The sequence below is a fragment of the Falco naumanni genome, chromosome 4 (genome assembly GCF_017639655.2).
Source record: "Falco naumanni isolate bFalNau1 chromosome 4, bFalNau1.pat, whole genome shotgun sequence".
NCBI lineage: Eukaryota > Metazoa > Chordata > Aves > Falconiformes > Falconidae > Falco > Falco naumanni.
In genome coordinates, this window is record NC_054057.1 from 25,592,421 (window position 1) to 25,616,112 (window position 23,692).

At 39.9% G+C, this 23,692-nt stretch overlaps 1 protein-coding gene across 3 annotated transcripts in view; it reads right to left on the minus strand.

The window, feature by feature from the left end:
• RAMP3 (receptor activity modifying protein 3) overlaps positions 1-23,692 on the minus strand; it is a 61,554-nt gene that overhangs the window by 20,495 nt on the left and 17,367 nt on the right. For 2 of the 3 annotated variants that reach the window (XM_040592328.1, XM_040592329.1), the window contains exons 2-3: positions 16,382-16,411; positions 13,618-13,750 (exon numbers count right to left, since the gene is read on the minus strand). In XM_040592328.1, the coding sequence (XP_040448262.1) occupies positions 13,618-13,750; positions 16,382-16,411 (163 nt within the window). The remainder of the gene's footprint in view (positions 1-13,617; positions 13,751-16,381; positions 16,412-23,692) is intronic. The other variant, XM_040592330.1, reaches the window with a different exon arrangement.

The window sequence follows — 23,692 nt, forward strand, 5'->3', positions numbered from 1 at the left end:
TCATCTCTTAAAGTGGAAACTGGGGAGAGAAATATCTGATGATATCCAGCTGTGAAACAGAAATCACGGGTCAGCCAGGCTTACACTTTGAGAAACACCCACTGCAACGTGTGCAGAGTGAGAAACAAATAAAATACAAAAAAAATCATGTGCTTCTAAACTGAAAATTCCATCATAATTTCCATACCCCTACTTACTTAATTTTTATAAGCACACCAGAATGTAGATTTTTTTCTGATTATTTATGGAAAATGGGTTTTATATAAATGGATAAAATTCCTGTAATTACAAAATCCATTTCCTTTGGGAAGAGAGTGGCAGTTGTTTTCTGTTCTAAGCAGAACACAAATAATGGGAGTCAAAAATTAGGCAACAAATTACAGATCTCAAAATACAGATCAAGTCAACTACTGGACTAGTTAACAAACAAGTGATTTTTGCAGTTTTTAATAATATTTTTTACTATTTCAATCTGTACAGGGACAGTTCACAAACGAGACCAACGCTGTTGAAAAATTAACCACAGAATCAGAGGAACAGTAATAACATTAGAAAATAATTTAAGGTATGGTATAAAGATAGGGGAAGAACCTCATATAGAAAAGTCCTGCTTAACTACTATTCAAGTCCATGATTATGTACTTTATTGTGTTTTAACACGACTTTGACATTATAGCCTGCACAAAATTAAATGTGGATTTTTTTCCTTTCTTACATCTTAGCCTCTTACTCATGGATGTAAAGACACCTACCCTCTCCTTAAGTAACTTCTTGTGCTTTGTGGCTTCCCAAGTCTGTTCTGACATCCCACACAGACAACAGAAGCAAAAGGTGGACCCAAAGGGCTCTACTCTTCCTCCACAACTGTTTATGAAAGGCTTGGGTGTTGTAACACTCCCTGGCGATGTTTAAGGAGAAGCCAGCAGGCTCATAAGCAGGTGCAAAAAAGACTCTGCCATGAGCCTTAGGGCAATGTTCAGTAAGACTGGCTGCAGATCAGAACCAGGGGACTCAGCATCTTGAGAGTGTCACCTGAGAGACACAGCCGGTTCTCAGTTCCTGTCTCTGCTGAGTTTACTCAACTTCTTCTTGGGTCCTGCTAAGCTGTGCTTTAATTTCAGAAAGAATAGTGTAATATGGCACATCACCTGTGAAAGATTACAAACACTTGCCGTAAGAAAGTTATTATGAGGTCTGTTAATTTTTTAAGTACTGTGACTAGCCAAGTAGTGGGTTTACTTTCTGAGCTTTTATCTAATTCCTCTTTGGATGATGAAAACAGTGACTTATTTTCATACCAATGTTAAAAAAGAAGTATTTTTTCCCTTGCATGGCAATAGTCAGAAGCTGAAACAACCTTACATCTTTAAAGCTATTTTTTGTAAGTAGTAAGACTAATACCTTACGCCCTGTATACTACATGTAAGCCTAGATATGTATTAGGTATATATACACTCCCCAGTAATATGATGCAAAAATCCACGACAGATTACAGCGCATCGTGATAAATTATACATAATATAGACCATCTTAAAATCATCCTGCTTTTTAAGCTACCTTCCTGCAGATAAAAATCAGACTCAGGGCCTCAGCCATAACTCCCAGTTCCACAGGCTTCATCATGGAGGCAGACACACAACCAGGTTCCAGATGCCAGAATGCTCATTTAAACATTTCTATGTCTATGATATAATCTAATACTCACCTTAAGATGAAATTGTACATTTTAGCAGTCAGTGAAATGTATGAAGAGCATTTGTATACCCAAGAGAAATGTCAAACATCAGTTTCTTGAAAGCTGAAAAGAAAGATACCCTTAATTGTTCACCTATGCACTATACCTTGGCAACCTTTGCTCTTTCCATGCCTTATACACTCAGCTCTGGTCACAGAGAAAATCTTCAACTTTAGAAAGCTGCTGTACCTCTACTGTTTTTCTTAACTGCTACAGTCATTTCATACATTGCCATCAAGTTTGTCAATGCAGCCAGCAACATATATGTCTGCCCTTTGCAAATTATACAAAAGGCTGAGGAAGGTGACTAACCTCCTTAAGAGTGCAGAACACTGCATGTCTTGTCTTGGAACTACTTGGAAATGACTTTCCAACATTGAATTATATATTGTTTTGCAAAGATAAATAGAAGTGCCAGAGCCTTGTCAATTAGCCATGTAAAATACTGTTTTTCAAATTTCATTATATAATAAATTTCTGTAATTGGAAGAAAACCCTGAATACAGAACAAATGGGTAGTATTAATTGATACCTTGTTGTGCTGTCAACAGTTAACGACATGACTTATACCACATGTAGCTTAAAGTAAGAAAATCTATTAGTTTGTCTCTGTTGAGTTAATCTGGGATAATATATGTTTGTGGTTGATCTGTTTAGAAAACAAGAATGTAGAAACTGTCTTGTAAACCAGAAGAACCACAAAAGTTTCTACTAAGTATTCATTTTCATAACACATTGATCTTCTTTTTCACTGCCTCTAAAAATATACTGGCTGTGATACGTGCATTGCATAATTGACATCAGTCTATCAGTTATGCCATGTTATTTTGCCACCAGGTAACTTTAGATAGAAATCTTATACATCACTTATTTTGAAATACAACCTTTAATAATAAGCTCTATGAAAATTGTTTCCTGTTACTGATCCTGGCACAGTAAAATTCAAAGAGGGCATAAAAGGTGTTGAAAAGGCCTATCAGCAGTCATGAGATCTAACAGCAGAGTGCTTTCTAACATCACCTCTAAATTGCCTACATTATTTTTTGCAAGTGACTTTACTCAGTAGGAATATTGTATTTTTATATCTTGAACTATTTTTTCATTGACTTGGTAAAGTAAGCACTGACACACCAACCACACCTTGTGAGTGCACGCTACCAGTCATTAGTCCAATGCATCTACTGCAGTACACATCGATTTGACTCACAGCACACTTGCTAAAATATTGTAACTGGTGTCTTCTGGTGACCTGAACTTCACCAGTGTTGAAAACTCTTCCAGAAGAAATTATCAATATTTACATTGGTGACCTTTTGGCAAATGCCAGATTTCACTCTCTTTTTGAAAACAATGATTCATGACAAGTAAATGTAACAGATGTCAAAACTCGTTGAAAAAAGCACTTGTAAAACTGAAATCCAATATTGAAGAGTTTTCAGCTATTAGCAACAAAAAGGTCGTTCTTTTTCCCTACTTCGCAGCAGGCTCAGAAGATCCTTCACTTTTCTCACACTGACAACTTTAACAAAGATTTGCAAAATTCTTTGTAAATTGAAGAACAAGATTTGTTCTTAAGAGTCTTGTAGAGATGGAGAATGGGCTGCAAAAGCACACTATTTTGGCATGATAAATAACTCTCATTTTCAAAAAGGAAGACTCAGGGAACTACAGGCAAGTCAGTTTCACCCTCATGCCTGGCGAGATCATGGAGCAGACCCTCCTGGAAACTATGTTAAGGCATATGGAAAACAAGACGTGACTGGTGACAGCCAATATGGCTTTGCAGAGGGCAAATGGTGCCTGACAAATGTGTTGGGCTTTTACAACAGGGTTACAGCACTGGTGGGTAAGTGAAGAGCAACTGATGTCATGTATCTAGATCATGCAAAGTATTTGTCTGTCCCACAAGACATCCTTGTCTTTAAGATGGAGAGGCATGGATCTGATGGGTGGACCCCTCAGTGCTCGGATAAGGAACTGGCAGGATGGTTGCACTCAAAGAGTTACAGCCAACAGCTCCACATCCAAGGAGAGACCAGTGACAAGTGACATTCCTCAGGGATCAGTATTGGGACTGCCACTGTTTAACATCTTTATTGGAGAAATGGACACTGCGATTGAGCACACCCTCAGCAAGTCTGCTGACGACACCAAGCTGTGTGGTGCAGTCAACATGCTGGAGGGCAGGGATGCCATCCAGAGGGACCCTGGCAGGCTTGAGAGGTGTGCCTGTATGAACCCCATTAAGTTCAACAAGGCCAAGTGCAAGGTCCTGCACGTGGGTCCAGTCAATCCCAAGCACAAGTACAGGCTGGACAGAGAATGGACTGAGAGCAGCCTGAGGAGAAAGGCTCGGGGTTGTTGGTGGACAAGAGGCTCAACATGACCTGGCAATGTGCGTTTGCAGCCAGAAAGCCAACCGTATCTTGGGCTGCATCAAAAGAAGATGGCCAACAGGTCAAAGGAGGTGATTCTCTCCCTCTGCTCTCCTGAGACTCCACTTGCAGTGCTGCATTCAGGTCTGGGGCTCCAACATAAGAAGGACATGGACCTGTCGGAGCAAGTCCAGAGGAGGCCACAAAGATGATCAGAGGGCTGGAGCACCTCTGTTATGAAGACAGGCTGAGACTTGGGGTAGTTCAGCCTGGAGAAGAGAAGGCTCTGGGAAGACATAGCAGCCTGCCAGTACCTAAAGGGGGCCACCTACAAGAAAGCTGGAGACTTTTTATAAGGGCAGGTAGCAATAGGACAAGGGGGACTGGATTTAAACTGAAAGAGAGGAGATTTAGATTAGATATTAGGAAGAAGTTCTTTCCTTTGAGGGTGGCGAGGCGCTGGCACAGGCTGCCCAGAGCAGCTGTGGGTGCCCCATCCCTGGCAGTGCCCAAGGCCAGGCTGGACGGGGCTGGGAGCAGCCTGGGCTGGTGGGAGGTGTTCCTGCCCCGGGCAGTTGGGGCGGGAACTAGATGATCTTCAAGGTCCCTTCCAACCCAAACCACTTTATGCTTCTATGATGATATGATATAGTCATCATATTTTTCTCAATGGCAGACCCAGAGTCTCCAGTGGTTTAATAGGAATGAAACATTTATCCTTGATGAAGAACGAACTCCAATCATTTTCTCCACATTCCTCAGCCCTGGTACCCCTGAGTGCATGCTTTTGTAGACTGTGATTACAAAATGGATAAATATCAAATAAGATTGTTTTAGTCCACCAAATCTGAGCTCTTGAAAATTTGTGCATTTAATTCAGCGGCCTCCCAAAGGATTGGCAAATTTCTTCTTATCCTGTTCATTGAATCCATTTACTGGTTTCAAGGAAGCTCTTCAAAACAAGGTTTTCTTTGCAAAACCCAAGGTTTTTCAATGTCTAAAACAAAACTCCAAGAAATCTCATCAGATGTAAAGCTGATAAGGCTTTGCTAGTTTGTAGGGTAGCTATTTCTATACCATGCTGCAGAACAGTGATTTGCATTTAGAAGCAAAATGGCCTGCAGGTCTTCACAGAATTCATAAATGCCAGTGTCCTTAATACATCACTAACATTCAGAAGTCATACTTAAGAATAACTCATTACAAAATTTATGTTCATGAATGTTTTTCACCGCCTTTCTGCATCATGTCAGGTGGCCACGGGACACACCAATTTAGCATTGCATCGCTGAAACTTTGCACAAAAGACAGAAAAATTATTAGAAACTAGTGTCCAAAGGCTTATAGCCTCATTTGGAACTATCAAATATAGACTTCATTTTCACAGGCATGAATTGCATAAAATGTCTTTCCCTCACCTATGTAGTAAAGAAGATAAATTACAACTGTGTGAAGTAACCGTATTTCAGCCTCTGCATCTATCAGGATGAAAGCAATTATGCAGTAATGGAGTATTCTTGCTTCATATGAAATCCTGGTCTCTGAATTCAAGCTAACCACTTAATTCACACCCATCAGGACATACTCTTATCTACACAATATAAAACAAAGCAAATATATTTCATATGAAAGTAATGGAGATTCACCCGAAATGCAGCTCCTCTTGAAGATATTCTAATACAGCCTCATTCAGGAACAAGCTGTGTCTTTGCATTAACTTCACAGCAACTTTGTGGCTCAGATGGTTGATCCCAAACAGCAGGTGAATGTACACATTTTCAGCACAGCCCTCCCTGTGGCAATCTGGTGAGACTTTATAAACTGTAGGGTTCTTTTCTTTCCAATTTTTTAAATAATAAATGGCAAACATTATTATTTCTGCAAGAAAAAGCTGTGATTGTCAGCTACCAGCATGATGGCAACAAAACTGCTCAAATATGACATTCTTTTCCATTGTTGTACTTGCTTGCACCTAACTGATTTGTAAACTGCTTTGCTTTGCTTTTCAGAAGGCAGGCATGAGTCACAGAAGGAAAATAATAGGTTCTTGGGGGTAATTATCACCAGCCTGGTTTTGCCACTGCTGCCATGACCTCCAGAAGTTTTTAGAAGGACTTTTTAATATAAAACTACTGTAATTTTTTATATGAAAAGAGGTGAAAGCAATACATGGGTAGAAAGGACTGCATTTCACTGCAAGTTTAAAAAAAAGCAGCAACTGTATCTGTATGGGAAGTCCAAAGGAAGACCATCCTATCGAAGAAGAAAATGCTACCACCAACCACAGCCATCCTTGTTCTTCTATACCCCACCAAACACTTCATGGAAAATAATGTTTCTTCAACATTCCTTCACGGAGACACTAAACTGACAAGGAATATTTTCTTCTACAAAATCTGGACTGACAAAACTGGGAGGAGTTACAGCAGGGTATATAAGGAATTTTGGTTCCCTTCCCTAGTAAATCTTTGAGGAAAAAAAAGGAATTACTCTTCAGAGGCACAAAGAATGTTAGGCGAAAGTACTGCAGAAAATAAGCTGGAGAAGACCAGGCAACAACACAGCGAGCTTTTGTTGTGCAAGCACATTTGTGATTTGCAGCATTTTACCATGACTTTGACTAAGGTACAGCATAACGAATGTCCCAGTCTATCTACTGGGATATAAAGCCTAACACAAATACAGACACACACACTCCAACATGGCACAACTGAGGAAGAGTGGAATTGCTTTTCATCACTACTATTCTGGATCTAAAATCCCACATGTGCTGGCCACTCAAAGGTCCAGCTCCAGGCAGCCCCAGTTACTGTTTCATGTGAGAAAATCCCATGCAAAAATCCAGAATTTAAGCTTTTCTGATAAAGTTTAAAAGAATGAACTAAAGGTATCTGCTTTCTAATTGTGAGGTGCATTACTGTGGGAACAAATTAGCTCACGCAAATCAGCGCCTCACCTCAGGTACAAAACAAACCCAGTGGTCTGTCTGAGGTTTTCACAGTACATTCCTCATCTACAGATGTTTTGACGTTAGCAGCTGGATGCAATCAGCATCTAGATCAGACTTCCTGCAGCAGTCAATGGGGAAGATGAAAAAAACTTATACAACTGACCAAGAAAATGACTCAGTTTGGAGGGCTCTTACATACACGCTCCGCCAGCAGAGGTTATTAGCTCCAGGCTTGAAGAACTGGATTATTTGAATAATTTCATCTTGGATTGCACATATTTCTTCCAGTTTGCTCTCCCATTGATCTTAATGTCATCTGGCTTTCTTTTCTTTAATATTTTACTATGTTTCTTTGAAAACTAGGCGTTTTTATTATTAGTTTAGTTTAGCTGGGCCAAGCTGTAACAGGCAAAACCTCCATTGAATTTAAAATTGAGCAACAGCTTTAGGATTACTTTTCCAGAAGATTAGATCAATTTTGGCTCTAGTCATACACATCTTTTTTTCCTTAATTCCTTTTTCAAATCTTCAACATCTGTGCAGAACATGGGTGGACTCCTGAGTCATCTTCAATGGGACTGAAGTCTATTGCTTCTGTTTATAGAATTTGTTTTTGATATAAAGAGTTCTAGGAAATCTACACTGAGGCTGTACAGAAATCGAAATGGTTGTTCAGCATGGGGACAGATCTTGGACCACACTCACAGCAGTCGAGGGAATTCCACCAGCTACACACCTACTTGCAGTGGAACAGCTTCAGACATAAAGTTAAAATAAAAATTTTGTCCTGTCCTATTCTGCTAAGGTCTGAAATTTACAGCTTTGAAAAAAAACCCAGAATTGTAACATCCTCCAGGTGCCACAGAGCAGTGCCACACAGCTGCTGCCTCACAGCACATTAGGGGGTCTCTGAACCATGAAGACAGGCTTGATGAGGTAGAAAGAAATGCAGGGATTGCAGGAAGAAGCCTGTTGCAATCAATTCTTTTTAAAAGCCAGATCTTAACGCGCGTTACATGCTACTTAGCTAGAGCTCTCTTCCAAAACACAAATTGCTATTTCACCCTCAGCCTCTCTATTCACAGCTATTCCTTGGCTGGCAAGCTCCGAATGATCAGCTGGGAGCTCCCAGGGTAGCAGGGATGCAAATGGTGAGGTGACAGCTACAACTGCAGTATTGGCTTGAAATAACAGAATGCCTTGCACTGAAATGGATGATGCTTGAGTAGGTCAAAGATAGCAATCAAATCCTACATTCCAGTCCAATAGCAAACAAATGTCACTGAGGCTGGTCTGTCCCCTCAGGAAATGTTTAGAGGACTGGAAACATGGAAAATAGATATCAAAGCACTACCTTTCAGATATTAAGTTATCAACTGTTACTTCACGTATTGATTCAGCTAAAGAAAAGCACTCTGTAGTTTGCTTTGGATCAGTGAGAAATTAGCTTGGGGATGCACTTTAGACAACGCCAAGCTGGCATGCCTGGAAGAGACTCAGGTTGAGAGAGTACTGTCGGAGTGACAAGATGCCTAGGGATACAACTGAATACGTGTGCAGCAAAAGTCATGTACAAAACACGTAAGCATCCATTTCTCTTTGGTTAAAGGAAGATATCTGAAGGAAGATCACCTTCTGGGCTCATTTGCGATGACTGTCCCTCATGACTTGAGGGGCTGATCAGCTCTACTCAGAGACAGAAGGATGCTCTCTTCACTGTATCTTTCCCTGTCCCTGTTCGTGCAGCATCCCGCCCTTGTTTTGATTTCCTGATACACTTGCCTGAGCGATGGCAGTAGTGTCAGGTTCTTTAGCAGCATCTCCTGCGTGCCCCAGACACAGTGTGCATCTTCTACCTGAAACAGGTTCCTTTCCGACAGCTGAGAAAATTAAACATCAACCCTTAACATCTGTATCAAAAAGGAGGTGGTCTATGACTAAATATCTATGTAATAGTCATCTTCCCTCTTCCATTACAGACTCCTTCATTATTACTCTGCATTCTTACTGCCCAAGAGTTTTTATTGCAGAAAAACTGCAAGCCCAAATCAGTGATAAGAGGCCCACATACTCCTAAACAGAGGGGGTGCTTGGTGGTATGTTCAACAAAGAGTATCAGAGAGCAGTGCCAGTAGCCCCATTGCTACCACTGAAAAGACATCAATGTTAGACATAATGATGTAATAAAATCAGGAAAGGTAACCGACTTGTGCTACAGTACGGTTTAAAAAAAAAAAAAAAGTCCAAATTAAGTGCTGGCTTTGAATGGAATTACTGGATGCCCTTGTGAAAAAAAGTATTATAAACGTCTATAAGGAATGCAACACAGGATTAACCGATAGCAAAGACTGAAGCTAATCTCACAAGATTTGATATCATATGCTAAGTAAAACTTTCAAATTAATCAAAGCTCTTTACATATGTCTCTTTTTTTGGTATACTGGGTACTAAAGCTTGTTGCATCAACATGCCATATAAATATGTATTTCTTACTTCGACAGTGTTTGCTCTCACAGCAGCTAATCAACCAGAAATGCATATATGGAGTCCAAAACACATTCTTATGGATTTTTCAAATGAGTCTTTTGGGGCTTCTGTGTCCCTATGCTTCCTTATAATCACTGTATTTCATTCATTCTTGTTTGAAGACTGAATGTTCTATCAAACTTCGTTTAAAACATTTTTGATGGAAAAAAAACCACATTAAAAACCAATGGTAGCCCTTGAATTAAAAATAAATGGAACTTGAAAAGTAACGATAAAGTATTTGCCATAAATGGAGGGCAGTTGCTAAAGTTTTGGCCCAATATCTCCATCAACCAAGTGAAGCAAACAAATAATTTTTGCTTAAATATGCAAATAGCATAGTAAATGGTGAAGAACAAGTAGAAGATGTAGATGTAGTTACACAGACTGATTTGGATGACTTACAAATATAGACTTCTCTACATCATATGGATTTTAACAGTGGTGAATGCAAGAAGATAGGTCCATAAAAAAATAATGTACATCACACTTACAAGTCATACTGAGAAGGACTTTAAGTCATGTACAACTTGTAGAGCATGTCCTCCTGGAATGACTAGATGGCTAGGAAGGTTAATGCAATAAACAAATATTTTGGCAGAAGAAAAATGTTGAATACCCAGCAGGATTAGAGGAAAAAATAGGGTGTCTATACATAATACTGTGCCAACTTTCCAACTACTGCTGTGTGAAATATTCAATTCTAGACTGGAATCCACTCTCCAAAACAAAAGCTGCCACAGCTTGCAAAGGGTTCAAAAAATTTGAAATACACACGTTGGCGTGATAGGCTGTAAAACTTTGATCTTAATGAATAAAAAAAAAAAGGGAAAAAAAAAAAGAGTGATTGAGAGGTGACTTGTTTGTATTTAATTGGAAAAAAAGGATTTCAGACAACAGAAAGAATTTTACTTTATCAGGGAAATATGCAAGAAGGTATAAGCACCAGGAAGTGGAGTCAGGCAAACTGGTGAGAAATAAGACACATTTTCCTCTGACTGTGAACAGTGAGCCCTTTGGAATAATCTGTCTATAAGTGTGATGGATCAATACTAATTTCATATCTTTTAAATGAAGAGTTGATGCCTTCCCATGAGATACTCGCTCACTCTTACAGGGTCTAAAATAGCAACTGCTGGGCAGATTGCGTGGCCTTTATCATTCAGCAGTGCAGCCCAGATGGCCATAGCCATCCCTTTACTTCCTAGCCTTTTAGTAATTCTGAGGCCACTCTCAGAAATGCTTGGGAAATGGGGACACAGAAGAGAGAGGATACCAGTCCTTGAGAGCAGGCCAAAAGCTTAATGAGCTGCTGAGAACTGGCATTCGCTTATTTCAGTCCCCTATTTCCATAGGGGTTAGGGCTGGGAGAGACACGAAGATTTGTTTAGAGACTGTTTGTTCTAGCTAAATTGTTTCTAGGATCTAGTTAGAAGTATTTAGAAAACCCTTTCATTAGCCAAGAATAGAAAGTAAGCTACGCAACTACAATAAGCAGCATTTTTTCAGGTTCATGTAAGACAGCTCTGGGTACTCCCATCTTCATCTGGCTGCTGGCTTCAGGAATTAGTCATACCTGGCCTCTCAACTATGGTCCCATTGTAACCAGACCAGGATTTATCGCCTAGAGCACAGTGAAAAAATTCTAGCTGTTAATAATGGGCTTAAGTTTGTGGACAGTAGCAGATTTTACATATTTAGCCGCAGTTGCTAAATACTAATAATATACAGAAATAATAATTATTAATAATACAGATGCTGTTATATATTATAGACAATACAGAAACATATATCATATACATTATTATAAGTATCTATAAAATCACATAAATCTTACACAATAAAAATAAAAAGCTTTCTGTAATTTCCAGTATTCTGGCAAACAAAAGGTCTATTTGCTTTTGTTAACTCCCCATCGCTTCCACCCACACTTCAGCCTCTGCTTGTTCACATGCCAGGTACCGTAATTTCCTGCCATTTAAACCACCAAGTTGCATTTCCATCTTCAGGGCTCCCTCTGAATAGCCTAAAAGCATCAGCAAAACTGTGACCAGCAGATCCCCTCCTCTTCTGTCAGTTAATGTCTCCAGTTGTTTTTTGAAAGTTTTACCTTTCTTGTAAGGTGTTTCTGGTTGTCCTTTATATTCCAGTGTCCAAGCCAGAATCACTGAAACCCATCACATCTCAATGACTTAAAATATTTTTAAATCCCACTTCGATCCTTCATCATATTTAAGCTTTCAACTACCTTTGGACAGTATGAGCCATGGTGTCTGTATCCTAATTTCTGCATGAATTCTCACAAAAAAATGCAAAAACTAATAGGAAAACTTTCTCCTGACAGTGCTTCTGTAAAACTTCACCTGAATTTTTACAGTTTATATCTGATTACATTTCCAGAAAGATCACTATCAGTCATGGAGGCTAAAGCTCTTACATTGGTTTCCAGTACCAGGTCCCACACGAAAGCCTCTTCTGTTTAAGATGTTTTTTAAAGAATATGAGTTTTTTAAGAATAAAGTTAAGAAGTAATGGAGCCGTCAGAAAATCTTACGGTAGAATTAAGTTACAGTAAATTGAAGTCACTGAGACCTCTCCCGTGACTGTTCTGCCAAACAGTGAAGTAATGCAGGTAATTGCTATTTACAGTCCCATAACCAAGGACAGCCATTTATCCTGAAGAGCTAGAGCTCCTCCATAAAACAGAATTTACAAAAGAAGCAGATTTCCATAATCATTACATTTTGATATAAGATACACAGCCAAATTTTGCAAGGTCATTGTAAGTGAAAAGCACCATGCAGAAATCACTCTGTGAAGAAACGGCTTCCTTTAACTCCACGTTAACTCCCTCTCTGATCCTGCCTCACAGGAGGTGACACAAAAAAGGAGACAAGACCAATGATCGTATGAGACAAGAACAAGTCTGGGGCTAAACGAGACAGTACCAGGCATGACGACAGCTAGCTTGTGGCTACCCTGCCTCAGGAGCACCCCCAAAACCACAGCACATTCAAACCCAGGAAGATGCTGTGCTCCAGACGGGCTGGTACCACACCAGCCAGCACTAATTTACTTGAGCCTTGTTTTCTGAAGAGCTGAACACCTGCAGTTTGCTCTGATATCAGCTGGTGTAGAGGGTACTCAGCACTTCCGAAAACTAAGCATTGTACGTGAGCAAGCATGATCTGAAGAAGCAGATGCTCCACAAAGCCAAAAATGGCACCAATTACACAAGTCTATGAGTTTCCTCCAAAGCAGACTTCAAAGTGTGCAGCTTTATAGAGAGGTGTTTAAATACCTCCAGCAACTGCAGAACAGGAGTAAAGATAAGAAAAAAATAATGCCACCCTCACTATGGTTATTCTTGCCATGTTTTAGCCATCCAAACAAAATAAGAGGTGTTCACGCTCTCCACGCTATTTGGCAGGCAAGGAAACAAACTGCAGTAGGTCCAACAGAACAAGTCATTTTACATTTGGACCAAACTATTTCACACGCGAGGTGGATCTTTGAAACAGCATGTGCAGAAATGTTCCTGTTGTCTTACTGAAAAAAAGGAAATCAGAGGAGGGAACTGCATTGCTGTCAACACAGAGAACAAAATACTGTGACTCTAAAAGCATAGTGGTTTCACAGAAAAAAAAAAATTGCCTTAAGTAACAGTTGCCTAAGATGCACAGAAATACAGATTAGATATAAACACAACTGCCTGAGGTAAAAGCAATAGCAGCTACTATTGATTAGCCCACTGGTTAGTTTTCATTAGTGGTCTATTTTGTGCACTCTTCAAATTAAGAGCTGGTGTCTCTGTGCACATGTGGCTGCATTGCAGGGACCAAAGAGCTACAACTTAGCCCTTTGCAACAGGGAATCAAATACAGGAGGATTTCAATTTAGCTGGAACGCAAACATTTCACATGCACGAGATATATATTATTACAGTTTTCTTGGTATTTGAGGTGATCCTTTTTTTAAAAGGACAACCAGCTTTAGAGGTGAGAACTATCGAAACCAAAACTAACTCTTACATGATAAATTCTGTCAGGTTGCACCATTTTTTAGAGTCCACTTTCTTCATCATCTCTTCAAATGATTTTCCACAGGCAGGTAACTTTTCTAACATGAGCGATTCATTGCAGAGATGAGTCTGTTGACGTGCACCTAGGTAAAATCAGAAAGCACCTTAAATTTCCAGCATTGAAATAGAAGAAGCATGAACAAATCACTCACAAACTCCTTCACATAACTCTGCTTGCCGCTTAGATTGTTGTAAACCTAACACACAACTTTCTCAACAATTTTAGAAAACAGGTAAAATATACCTTTACATAATTTTTTAAAAAATATAACAGTATAAAAAATTACAGGTTACCATATACAGTATTATCTTTTAGACCTAGCACAGAGGAATCTACCTAGTCACTTTTCTAACGTTACTTAGGTTCTACTCACACTAACTTACTGATCATATACCTCTGTCTAGAAAGTACCTCTCAAGCTCACACAGACACATCCTGTTCATCCATCCACGCAACTATACCACTATAAATCCTCCTCAGCATCAAAAACATTTCTATATCTTAGCAGCTACAGGGCTTGAATTCCCACAGTCACAATTAAGCTTTTTCCTTAGCATATCCACTAAAGGAATTATTTACCGTTATCAGATGTTAGTGTTGCAGCATACAGCTACTTGCAAAGCAAGAGTTAACCTTGACTTGAGCAAGTCTGTATCTTTTGCAACTTGTAATGGCAACTCAAAAATCTTTAGTCAAAGGTTTTTTTCATGCAGCTCAAGCGTGCATTGGAATACAAAGATAGTATTTTGCTATTTCTATAATTATTTCAGAATTTTATTATTCAGACTAAAGTATTTAATTTTAATAAGGCTGAAACGTTTTGTTTTGATTAAGTAGTTAAATATGTCTTGCTTTACTTTTATAAATGCTGCTATTTTGATTGTTCTTCCGTATAACAAATGCATACATTTTGTAGAACATTAAAAATTACCTGTAAGTATATGTATGTCAACATACTTAACAGAAATGCCAAAATTAAATTATTAAAAAAAAAAACAAACCACCAGTGTGATTTCTTCTCTTTACAGCAGCACAAATCTGAGAAAAGGATTTACCTGAAAAAACTGCAACCCTAACAAACCCACGTGTCAGGCAACCCTCCTGAGAATTCTGGAGGAACAACTTCTATTAAGCACAAAGCCATGAAGAACATACCACTTTGTTGTTCTTTAACCATAAAAAAAAATAAATCTAAGTACAACCAAGTTTTGCACCTTTTTCATCCAAATTACATTTTCACTGAGACCCTATTTATACCAGGGAGATTAGGTATTTCTTTATCTTCTATTAATTACTTTGAAAGCAGGATCCCATCATCACTGAAAAAAGTTCTAATCTTCTGTGGGGACAACCAGACACGCTGCCAGGCAGAGCGAGGTCAAAGGTGTGCGAGCTTTGCTCCGTGAGAAGTCAGGCACAGCCCTCACTCCCAGCAGGGCACTGTTCTTCACTATCTAGTCCAAAAAAAACTAAGGCAAGATGAGCGTTTTCAGGCTTCACATCACGACACAGCCGTCAGTCAGAAACCTCTCTCCAAATGGAGTGTGTGACAGGAGGACAGGCCACAGCGCACGTGAAGTGCCTTGCTCGGAAGAAGGCGGCTCCCCCAGAGCCTGGGCAGCCGGGCCTTACGATTTAGGTCCGGCCATCACAGCTAACTGCTTAGGGGGAGGTCACCCACTCAGTGATGCCACCTGCCAAACAAGAGATGGTCACCACAGCTGATGGAAGAAATACTTTGCTTTCACCTGCTTCCCAAGAGCAGCAGGCCTACAACTGGACAGCCTACAAGGCCCTAACATTACCATTTCACACAGACCCTGAACATCTCCAGGCTCACTGGGACCAGACTCTTCCTCCTCCATCATGTCTGACTGACAGAGCTCTTCAAGCTGATGCTAAGCCTTCACTCATGTCAGAAAAAAAATTAGAACTACAATTAATCACCAGTGATAGAAATGGTGAAAGTTATGAAGTGGGAGCAGCGTAATTTTGCCCTTGGGAAGTTAATACGACTGCGTGGACCCTGCCTATTTAAGAGTTCCCACCAATTCATCTGGCAGCCGTAGCAGCTGTAAGTTACACTTTCCACAGCCAGATCTGCAGATGAATGCTAAAACTCCACAGAATTAAAAACCAGATATGAAAACTGCATAGCTGGCAACTTAAATCCTGCATGGATGCTTTCACAAAAGTTAAGCAAAGCTGCCTTCCCTGCCAGGGTATTCTAAACAGCCAGCTATCACTTGATTTACTACCCTATAAATCCAACAGAATACAAGTTTCTCCTCCATTACATCATGTGTACTGACAATTTACTCCAGCCCCTTCCCAGCAGTGTGTTTAAATGGATTTTCCATGGCCTTGGTGGTTTTGGTTGGCTCTCTTTAGAACTTTAGTATTTTGCAGTTATAGAAAGAGCTCTGATAGAGTCCTACGACAGGAACAATCTGATGACACAAGAGTTTCTGTCTAAATCCCTCGCCAAAGGGGTTCAAAACTATGAATACTTTTACAATTTTACCACCACTATTGAGACTGACCTTTACAAAACACTACAACACTCCCCATTCATACATGTCAATGGACAAGACCAGTTGTAAAAAATATGTGACAGTTGACTAATTGCAATGAGATAGGGTGGAAGCCCTTCTCAAATGACTGCCATTAACAAAACAGAAAAAGAAGTCTGAATTGTAGAAGTAAAGCTCACCTGTGAATCCAAGCGTCATTAGACCATTAACTAGCAGGAGGGGAAAAAAGAGAGAGATGGGTTAGATAACTCCATACTATTATATAAAAGAATTAGCGCAGATACAAGCAAACTTGAACATAATTTAGGTTTCAACAGAATACTCAAAATGTTCATTTGAACATTAGTTTCAGTTTTATTAAAGAGTGTGTCTGAACGGAAAAACCAACATTTAGAGAACATTATGTTTTCAAATCCTTTTTTATCTATCCTTTAAATGGCTGAGTCATACAGAGTTGTTATGGGTCTGTCCACACCACTCTTTCCTGTAGCTCACAACATTAAGGATTACGGAGAGGGAAATTTTTACTTTATGCTTCCTGAGAGTTAAAAAGTTGGAGAAAATAACCCATTTGCTCAAAACGTAGGTGAATTGAACATTCTAAAGTGCAGAGGGGAAAAAAAAAATAATCCTTTTGCTATTAAAATGAAGTGAGCACAAAATCATAAGTGTGTACTCCATTAATCTAGAAATGTAATGCTGTGTTTAGTGGTCTTCGCCTTTTACACAGTGAAGTCATGCATTTTGAAAAACATTATGTTCAAAACCCGTAAGCTTCTCATGCGGATGTTACGCTGACACAGGTGTGCCACGAGAGCATCCAAATGGAAACAGAGACTATGCCAACAAAAGGAGTCTTCTGATCAGCTATCTGCAGTACATCCAGATGGCTTCAATTAACAGAAGACCACTGTGTTCACACAGCTCCAGCCACACTTAGGATTTTGCAAATACAGCTAAGATGGATGTGGCTTCAATTATTTCTGGTGTCCCACTGAAAAAAAATTAAAAAATGCTGACAAATCTTTATAGTGTTATGCTTGCATCAGAAATGAAATGAGTAATTTCACACAGATGGGTGCCCCCTACCCCTTGTTTATACCCTACACATCAATCCAGTAAAATGAATCGTGATACACGTAGCAGAATGTCAGTCTCAATCATATTGATCTAGACTGTGCAGTCATTGAGATACACCAAGCTCTCAACTGAGTTAAGTGCAAATTGTTGCATACACACAACTAAGAATTCAGACCCTCCTAAGGAACGCACTTTTCTTCCAGACAAGTATTAATGTCTGTCTCAGTTACTAACGAGCCAGAGCGTACTGAAACATGTATCAGAAAATTGTGTGGCATCCAAACACACAGAGCTGAAATTCCATTATACACTCCGATTGCTGCAATCTCTTTCACAAATAGAACGCTTTTCTTTCCAGGCTATTAGCTGTTATACTAGTAAATACACTTGAATCACTGGGTAGGTTTTTCTTTAACCCTCACTTGAAAATGTGTCTTATCAACTGCAGAAAACTGAAGATCAAATTAAAAGCACATCCTTTATGAGGAAGCCAAATCCACCCATTCTGAGGAAACAGTCTAGACGCACAGATGCTCGCCCTGAGGACCACAGACTGCACCTCCAGTTCTTATTCTATCAATTCCTATTGCCGATCTCTAGAGCCTTCATAGTTATTGCTGCAGTAATCCTCATGAGACCATGGTGAGGCAAATAAAACAGGATTTACAACCAGACAGAAGCAGTAAGAGAAAATAATGCATCCATGTTTTATAGACAAGAGGTTTTGTGACCCCAGTGCCAAGCAGGGCAGCTGTGATAAACCAGGTACCAAATGAAGGCTCACAGGTGCATGCTCACAAATTCCCCTGCTCACAGGAAAATGTATTTTGCATTTTCTGATCTGCTCATAACAAAATAACACAGGATATTTTGTACCTTTCCTCACGAAAAGACTCCCAATACCTTTAGAGAAGGGTAAAACAACCACCAGAGACCACTACGTGCTATCATGCCCACCCTCTCCTTGTTTTCTTTACTCCTAGATATTCAACTCATAACAAAGATTTAATTAGGAGACTAGAGCCTGTTGGCTGTGCCAGTTTACACAAAAAGTATGTCCCTTCCAGCAGCAATTTTAAGAAGGGGTAACCTCATCTTATTTCTTGAAAGGCTGATGCCATCACATCTCATTAGAAGAGACAAAGGAGAAGCAAAGCAGGTCACAGTGTTGGAACATGTTGTCGTGATCCCTAAATAAACACTTGCCATACACTCCTACCTGCACCAAAATTTAAGGGAGGGAAAATGAGGTTCAGTTTGTTTAACTGTACCAGTTGCCTGCAGGTTAAATCATGTTAATACTGGACCACAGCAATGGCCTTTAACTTTTATTTTCTCCATAAACTGTAGCAGCATGTATGATTGCCCCTAGCATTACTGCAATCAGATGCAAAGGGCCCAACCAGCTTGCAGCCAGAGCAAGAGGTGAAGGAAAGCACCATCAAATGAAAGATGGAGAAAAATAGCTTTGAAAAGCCTTTGGAAAGAAGAAGAAAATATGAACAAAATAGAATAAAGTAATAGAAAATAAGAAAACCAAGAAAAAAACATTTTTTTATTAACAACCTACTTCAAAATCATGTCTATGAAAAAAAAAAATCTGATCCTCAACCTTCACTGCAGTCTTTTATTATCTACTTTCTACTCTCCTTTTGTAAACAAGACATTCTTCTGACATTAAAAAGGGAATTCATAATGGGATTTACAGCAATAAGTGTCCTATAATTTGTATACACTTCTGTTTTTCCGTGAAATGGATAAATATTTCTCGATGTTTATTCTTCTGCTATATTATTCACTGGTAGTTTTTTTCCAGAAGCTAAAAAGTAGCACTGCAAGTCTTTGCATCACAACTACTTCATAAACCTGAAGCAGCATATGAATTGCTGTGTGTTCTTCCTACTGCACATTCCTCCAAAGGAGGAATAAGAGTAATTCTGAAAACCTTGTGTGGGTATATAAGAGGGAAATGCTAGATTATTATTTTCCCTTGCCTGAACATTTCTTCAGGATACTGCAATTCCTGACAGGATAGCAAGATTTTTAAGCAGCTCCAATACTTTCTCAGAATACAGGCATCAAGTAATTCTTGTTTTACCTGACCACTGCATGCAGTTTTTCACCAGCAATTACAGCACTGTAATCCTATGTATATTCTTCAAAATTTCTGAAGCCTGATTCAAAACCATATTTTTATCAATCATAATTTTCATAAGAAAAAAAGAACATATAATGACCTCAGATTTAACCTGCTCAGATTAAACCTCAAGACCCTGCTTCTACACATCTTTTTCAAGAAAATCCTGCCAATTACCATCATGTAATCTTTAACTATATGTCAGGACATCAGATCTATATTGGAAATTATGCACTAAACACCTGTCTGCAGAATCTGAAGTTTTATTGACAGTGGCACGTAACTCTGCAAGAACTGCTCTGCCATACAGTTCATGAAAGCAATTAAAACCAAAGTTTGACATGGCAACTGCTGCTCCAGAGTCACCAACGATTTATTGGAAACACAGGAGAGAGATTAATACTCCATTAACGTCATTTTGCCATACCGACCAAATCTCCTTACACACATTTCTTTTATAAATCTTATCTTAAATACTGAACAAATCGATCTTACTGAAGTGTACCAACTTTTCTCCAGGTATTTAAATGTTACATCAAGGTACCCGTTGCATAGGTATTAAAGATCGTTATATTCACCAATCTTATGTAAATCCCAAGTTATACCATTACAGGTTTTCTGGAAGGAATGCACAGACACTTCGGGGTATCTAAAGCATAAGAAGCTCCCATGGAAATCCCCCATGCTCTGACACAATGCCAAGAGGTATCCTACTGCAACAGCACAACACTGGTTACAACTGGGGAAGGGTTTCTTTATCTGTCTTCCTGGCCATTTACGAGCACAAGAGCCTCATTTTACTAAGGCCTGTATGAATACAAAAGGAAAAGATGAACTGACACAAGCATCATGTGGCTGCCTTCCAAAGACTCCTCTACAAGCCCTCTATGGGGGGCAGGTCAAACGTATGTGTCTATGACACCTCAGACTCTGAAGAGGCTGAGCAATCCTGCAACTTGATGGAAAAGCCCACAAAGGTCCCCACGAAGGTCTGGGCTTTCCTGTTCTGAATAATAGGACTGTAAGACAAAAAAGTTTCTTCAAATGTATTTCATCAAACGCCCTTTTTTCCCTGCACAATCTCTATACTCAGCTTCAGCCAAATACTGCTCATAAGCATTTCTCAAAGGCACACAAAGCACTTCTCTCTGTCCCAGTTTTGCATCCCATTGGGGCACACAGTTTGGTATCACCCACTTGACCACTCTACTGGCAGAAGGGGCACGAGCGGATCCAGTAAGGATATGGCCAGGGAGCTGGGAGTGCAGAAACTGCCCCCAAATGTAAGAGAAACAGATCAAAGAACTTGCCATTCCTGGCCGTGCAGCTAAAAGCCAAGGTTTGCTACACCAGCTGTTGGGAGCAAAGGGGCTGATCCCTTATCTAGCACAGAAGGGCACCCATTGGGTTTTGAGCATCTCAGCCCGCTGAGGAGCTGACAGACATATGTTGACTTACCAGACACGATAACTGAGTTACTAAAACAGATTTACCACCTGCAGTGCCACGGCCTCACATGTGGACAGGTAGAAGAGTCTTAACTCTTAGGAGACAAAAGTCTTAACACAGATCACTTCTTACAGGGCTCTAGAAGCTTGAAGCAACGTATTTCTCAACAGCACACAAGACACCTTCATCAAGTGCCATAGGGAGCTGGCTGGTCCTTCCTCTGCTGCATCCTCTGCTTAAGGATCCAAGCCTTTATGCTTACTGTCCTTGCAGGCCAAACTCGGAGCCCTACAACTGCAGCTCCAGGTTATTCCTTAAATGAGAAATTACTTCTCTGAGCCCAATTCTTATTCCAGCTAATTACACCAGTTAGTTAAACCCTCAAGAGAGATAATAAAGTGATAATATAACATGAAAATGCTCTATAGATAGGCAAAACAAACTTCTGCTATGAAAATGTCTGAAACGCACTCAGGGGGAAAAAATAAATTTGGTGATGAGCTGGGGCGACCCCAGCAATGTAACCCAAGGCAGGCAGGGCCATGGGTGGGAAACAGGCTTTACCGCTGGCTCCAGCGTGGCAGGGGATGAATCAGGGAGGGCAGGCAGCAGCAGCAGGAGATGGGGCCAGAGATGGGATGGGAGACATGTTGGCCCAGTAGGTCCAGAGCACATACAGGGAAGCAGCCAGCAAGCCAGGACAGCTTATGGTGTGGTTCGGGGCACAATGGGAACCCAGGCAGGGGGGCACTCAGTGGGGCTGGGCTGTTCAGGGTGCTCTTAATGCACTGAGGGTCCTGACAGTAGGTCAGCAAGCGGCAGCCAAAGCACAGCCCTCCACCTGTGCTTAACAAAACAGATTCAAAAACTAGTCCAGATGGAGACCTCTACCTGCTACACCACGAAATGAGTAAGTGTATTTACAGGGAAAATTAAACACTTTTCTGAGATGGCCCACCATCACAGAGCAAGCTAACAGGAATGATTGTATCACTTCAAGTCTGCAAGCTGTTATAAAAGCACAGAAAGGAAAAATCATGCTTTTGGTACAAAAACTAAAGTCCCACCTGCCAGTCCTTAAATATCCCTTTCTACAATACATAAGGCTCAGAAGGTCATCTTTTGTTCTCAGCTACTAACACAGTCCCTTTGACACTTTTCTTTATAAGAGGAGTGGGATGGGGAGGGGGGACAGGGGCAGGACGTAAGAACATCACCACATAGTGTGAAAGCAGCTGAGGAAATGAAGTAACTGAAGTTCACGGAGCCGGGCAATGACAGGAACTCAACACAAAGGAAGGATGCCAGGAATAAACAGAAGCTTGCAACAAATATAGTACTTGAAAGAAGTGTTACACTTGCATTCAAAATTGACCCAGAAAAAACATACCTCAGCATGTGAACGGGCAGGAGCAAGGTAAACCTGTTGGCAGGGTGGATTGATCTGTCCCTGTGTTCAAGAAGTTATGTAGAGAGCTAGCATAACGTGGAAGTCAGCATCCCATTATCCCCTGCTTCGATGCTGAATCCTTTTTAACACCTTTTTTTTTTCCCCCCATTGTGTCCATGGCATGGAAGACATCTATTAGCCATGGAAATGTAATATTCAAAACTAAAAGTGCAGTTCAGTGCTGTACTTTATCACAGTTTGAAACATTACATTATTGCTCTGGAATTGGTAAGGTAATTTCAGACAGTTAACAATTTTGGGCATTAGAGTCTTCTTCCTGCAGAAGAAGAAAAGCATGAAAAGAAGCAATTTAAGCTTTTTCATTTTGTCAGTGCAAATCAACAGGGAGCATTACTGAGGGCATCAACTGTTCAGTCTCATGTTGGTTCAGAGTTCCCCAGCTTTCCAGTGACTGCAAAGAAATGTGACAATTATTCTGAACTCATACTTCAACTGGGAATTTTTCAGAGCAGGAATACAAATTATTGTCCTTTACATTCCTTTGTGAAGGATTCTTAAATCCCTGCTGGCAGCACATAAATAATGCTTCACAACTTCTGAACAACCTACGTCTACTTCCAGAGGTGTTGAATGGATTTTCTGCTACTTTGAAACCAGTATGTTTTATTTAAATAAATATATGACCAGTATTTGTAATTGTTTTTTAATTATTTATTAATTAAATATTTAAATAAACCATACGAGTTAAATGACAGACTTAAGGAGGGGATTACTTGGCAATCAACCAAATGTTAAGATCTGTATTGGAATGGAAGTTTTGTAATTCAACCTGTAATGTTATGTAATGTTCTCTTAATCTCTTTTCTGTCCCATTATGTTTTTCATGAAGCATAGTGTAACTGAAATAAAAAAAAAAAATTTTTTACAGACACTGACTTTCAGATAGACAACAAACCAAATATTCCAGCAACAGAATCGATTGTTTGAAGCAAACTCTCTTCAAACCCTTCTAAGAGGGTGACATAGACAAACGTGATCCTTGACAGAAATCCCAACTCAAGATCCATGCTTCCAGAGAGCGAAACTGAAGAATAAGAGGAGTCCATTTGCTTCTAGAGTAGAACGAAATTTGTGGCATTAGGAACTGATTCAAGATGACATTCAGCAACAATACAGGGACCACGATCTGATTGACAGTGGCTGGAGGAACATTCCAGAGGACTACACTAAAGCCTACAGCCAGCAGAAACGAGCAGAACAACTTTCCTAACAAACAAAAATTCACTGAATTCACTTCTGTACATGTTCTCCAGGACATTAGGAAAAAGATTGTTATTCAGGATGTATCTACAGGCCTTCCAAAGTCTTCGTGATCCTCATTTCCACCTGTGAGACCTGGCCTTCTGGGTCTTG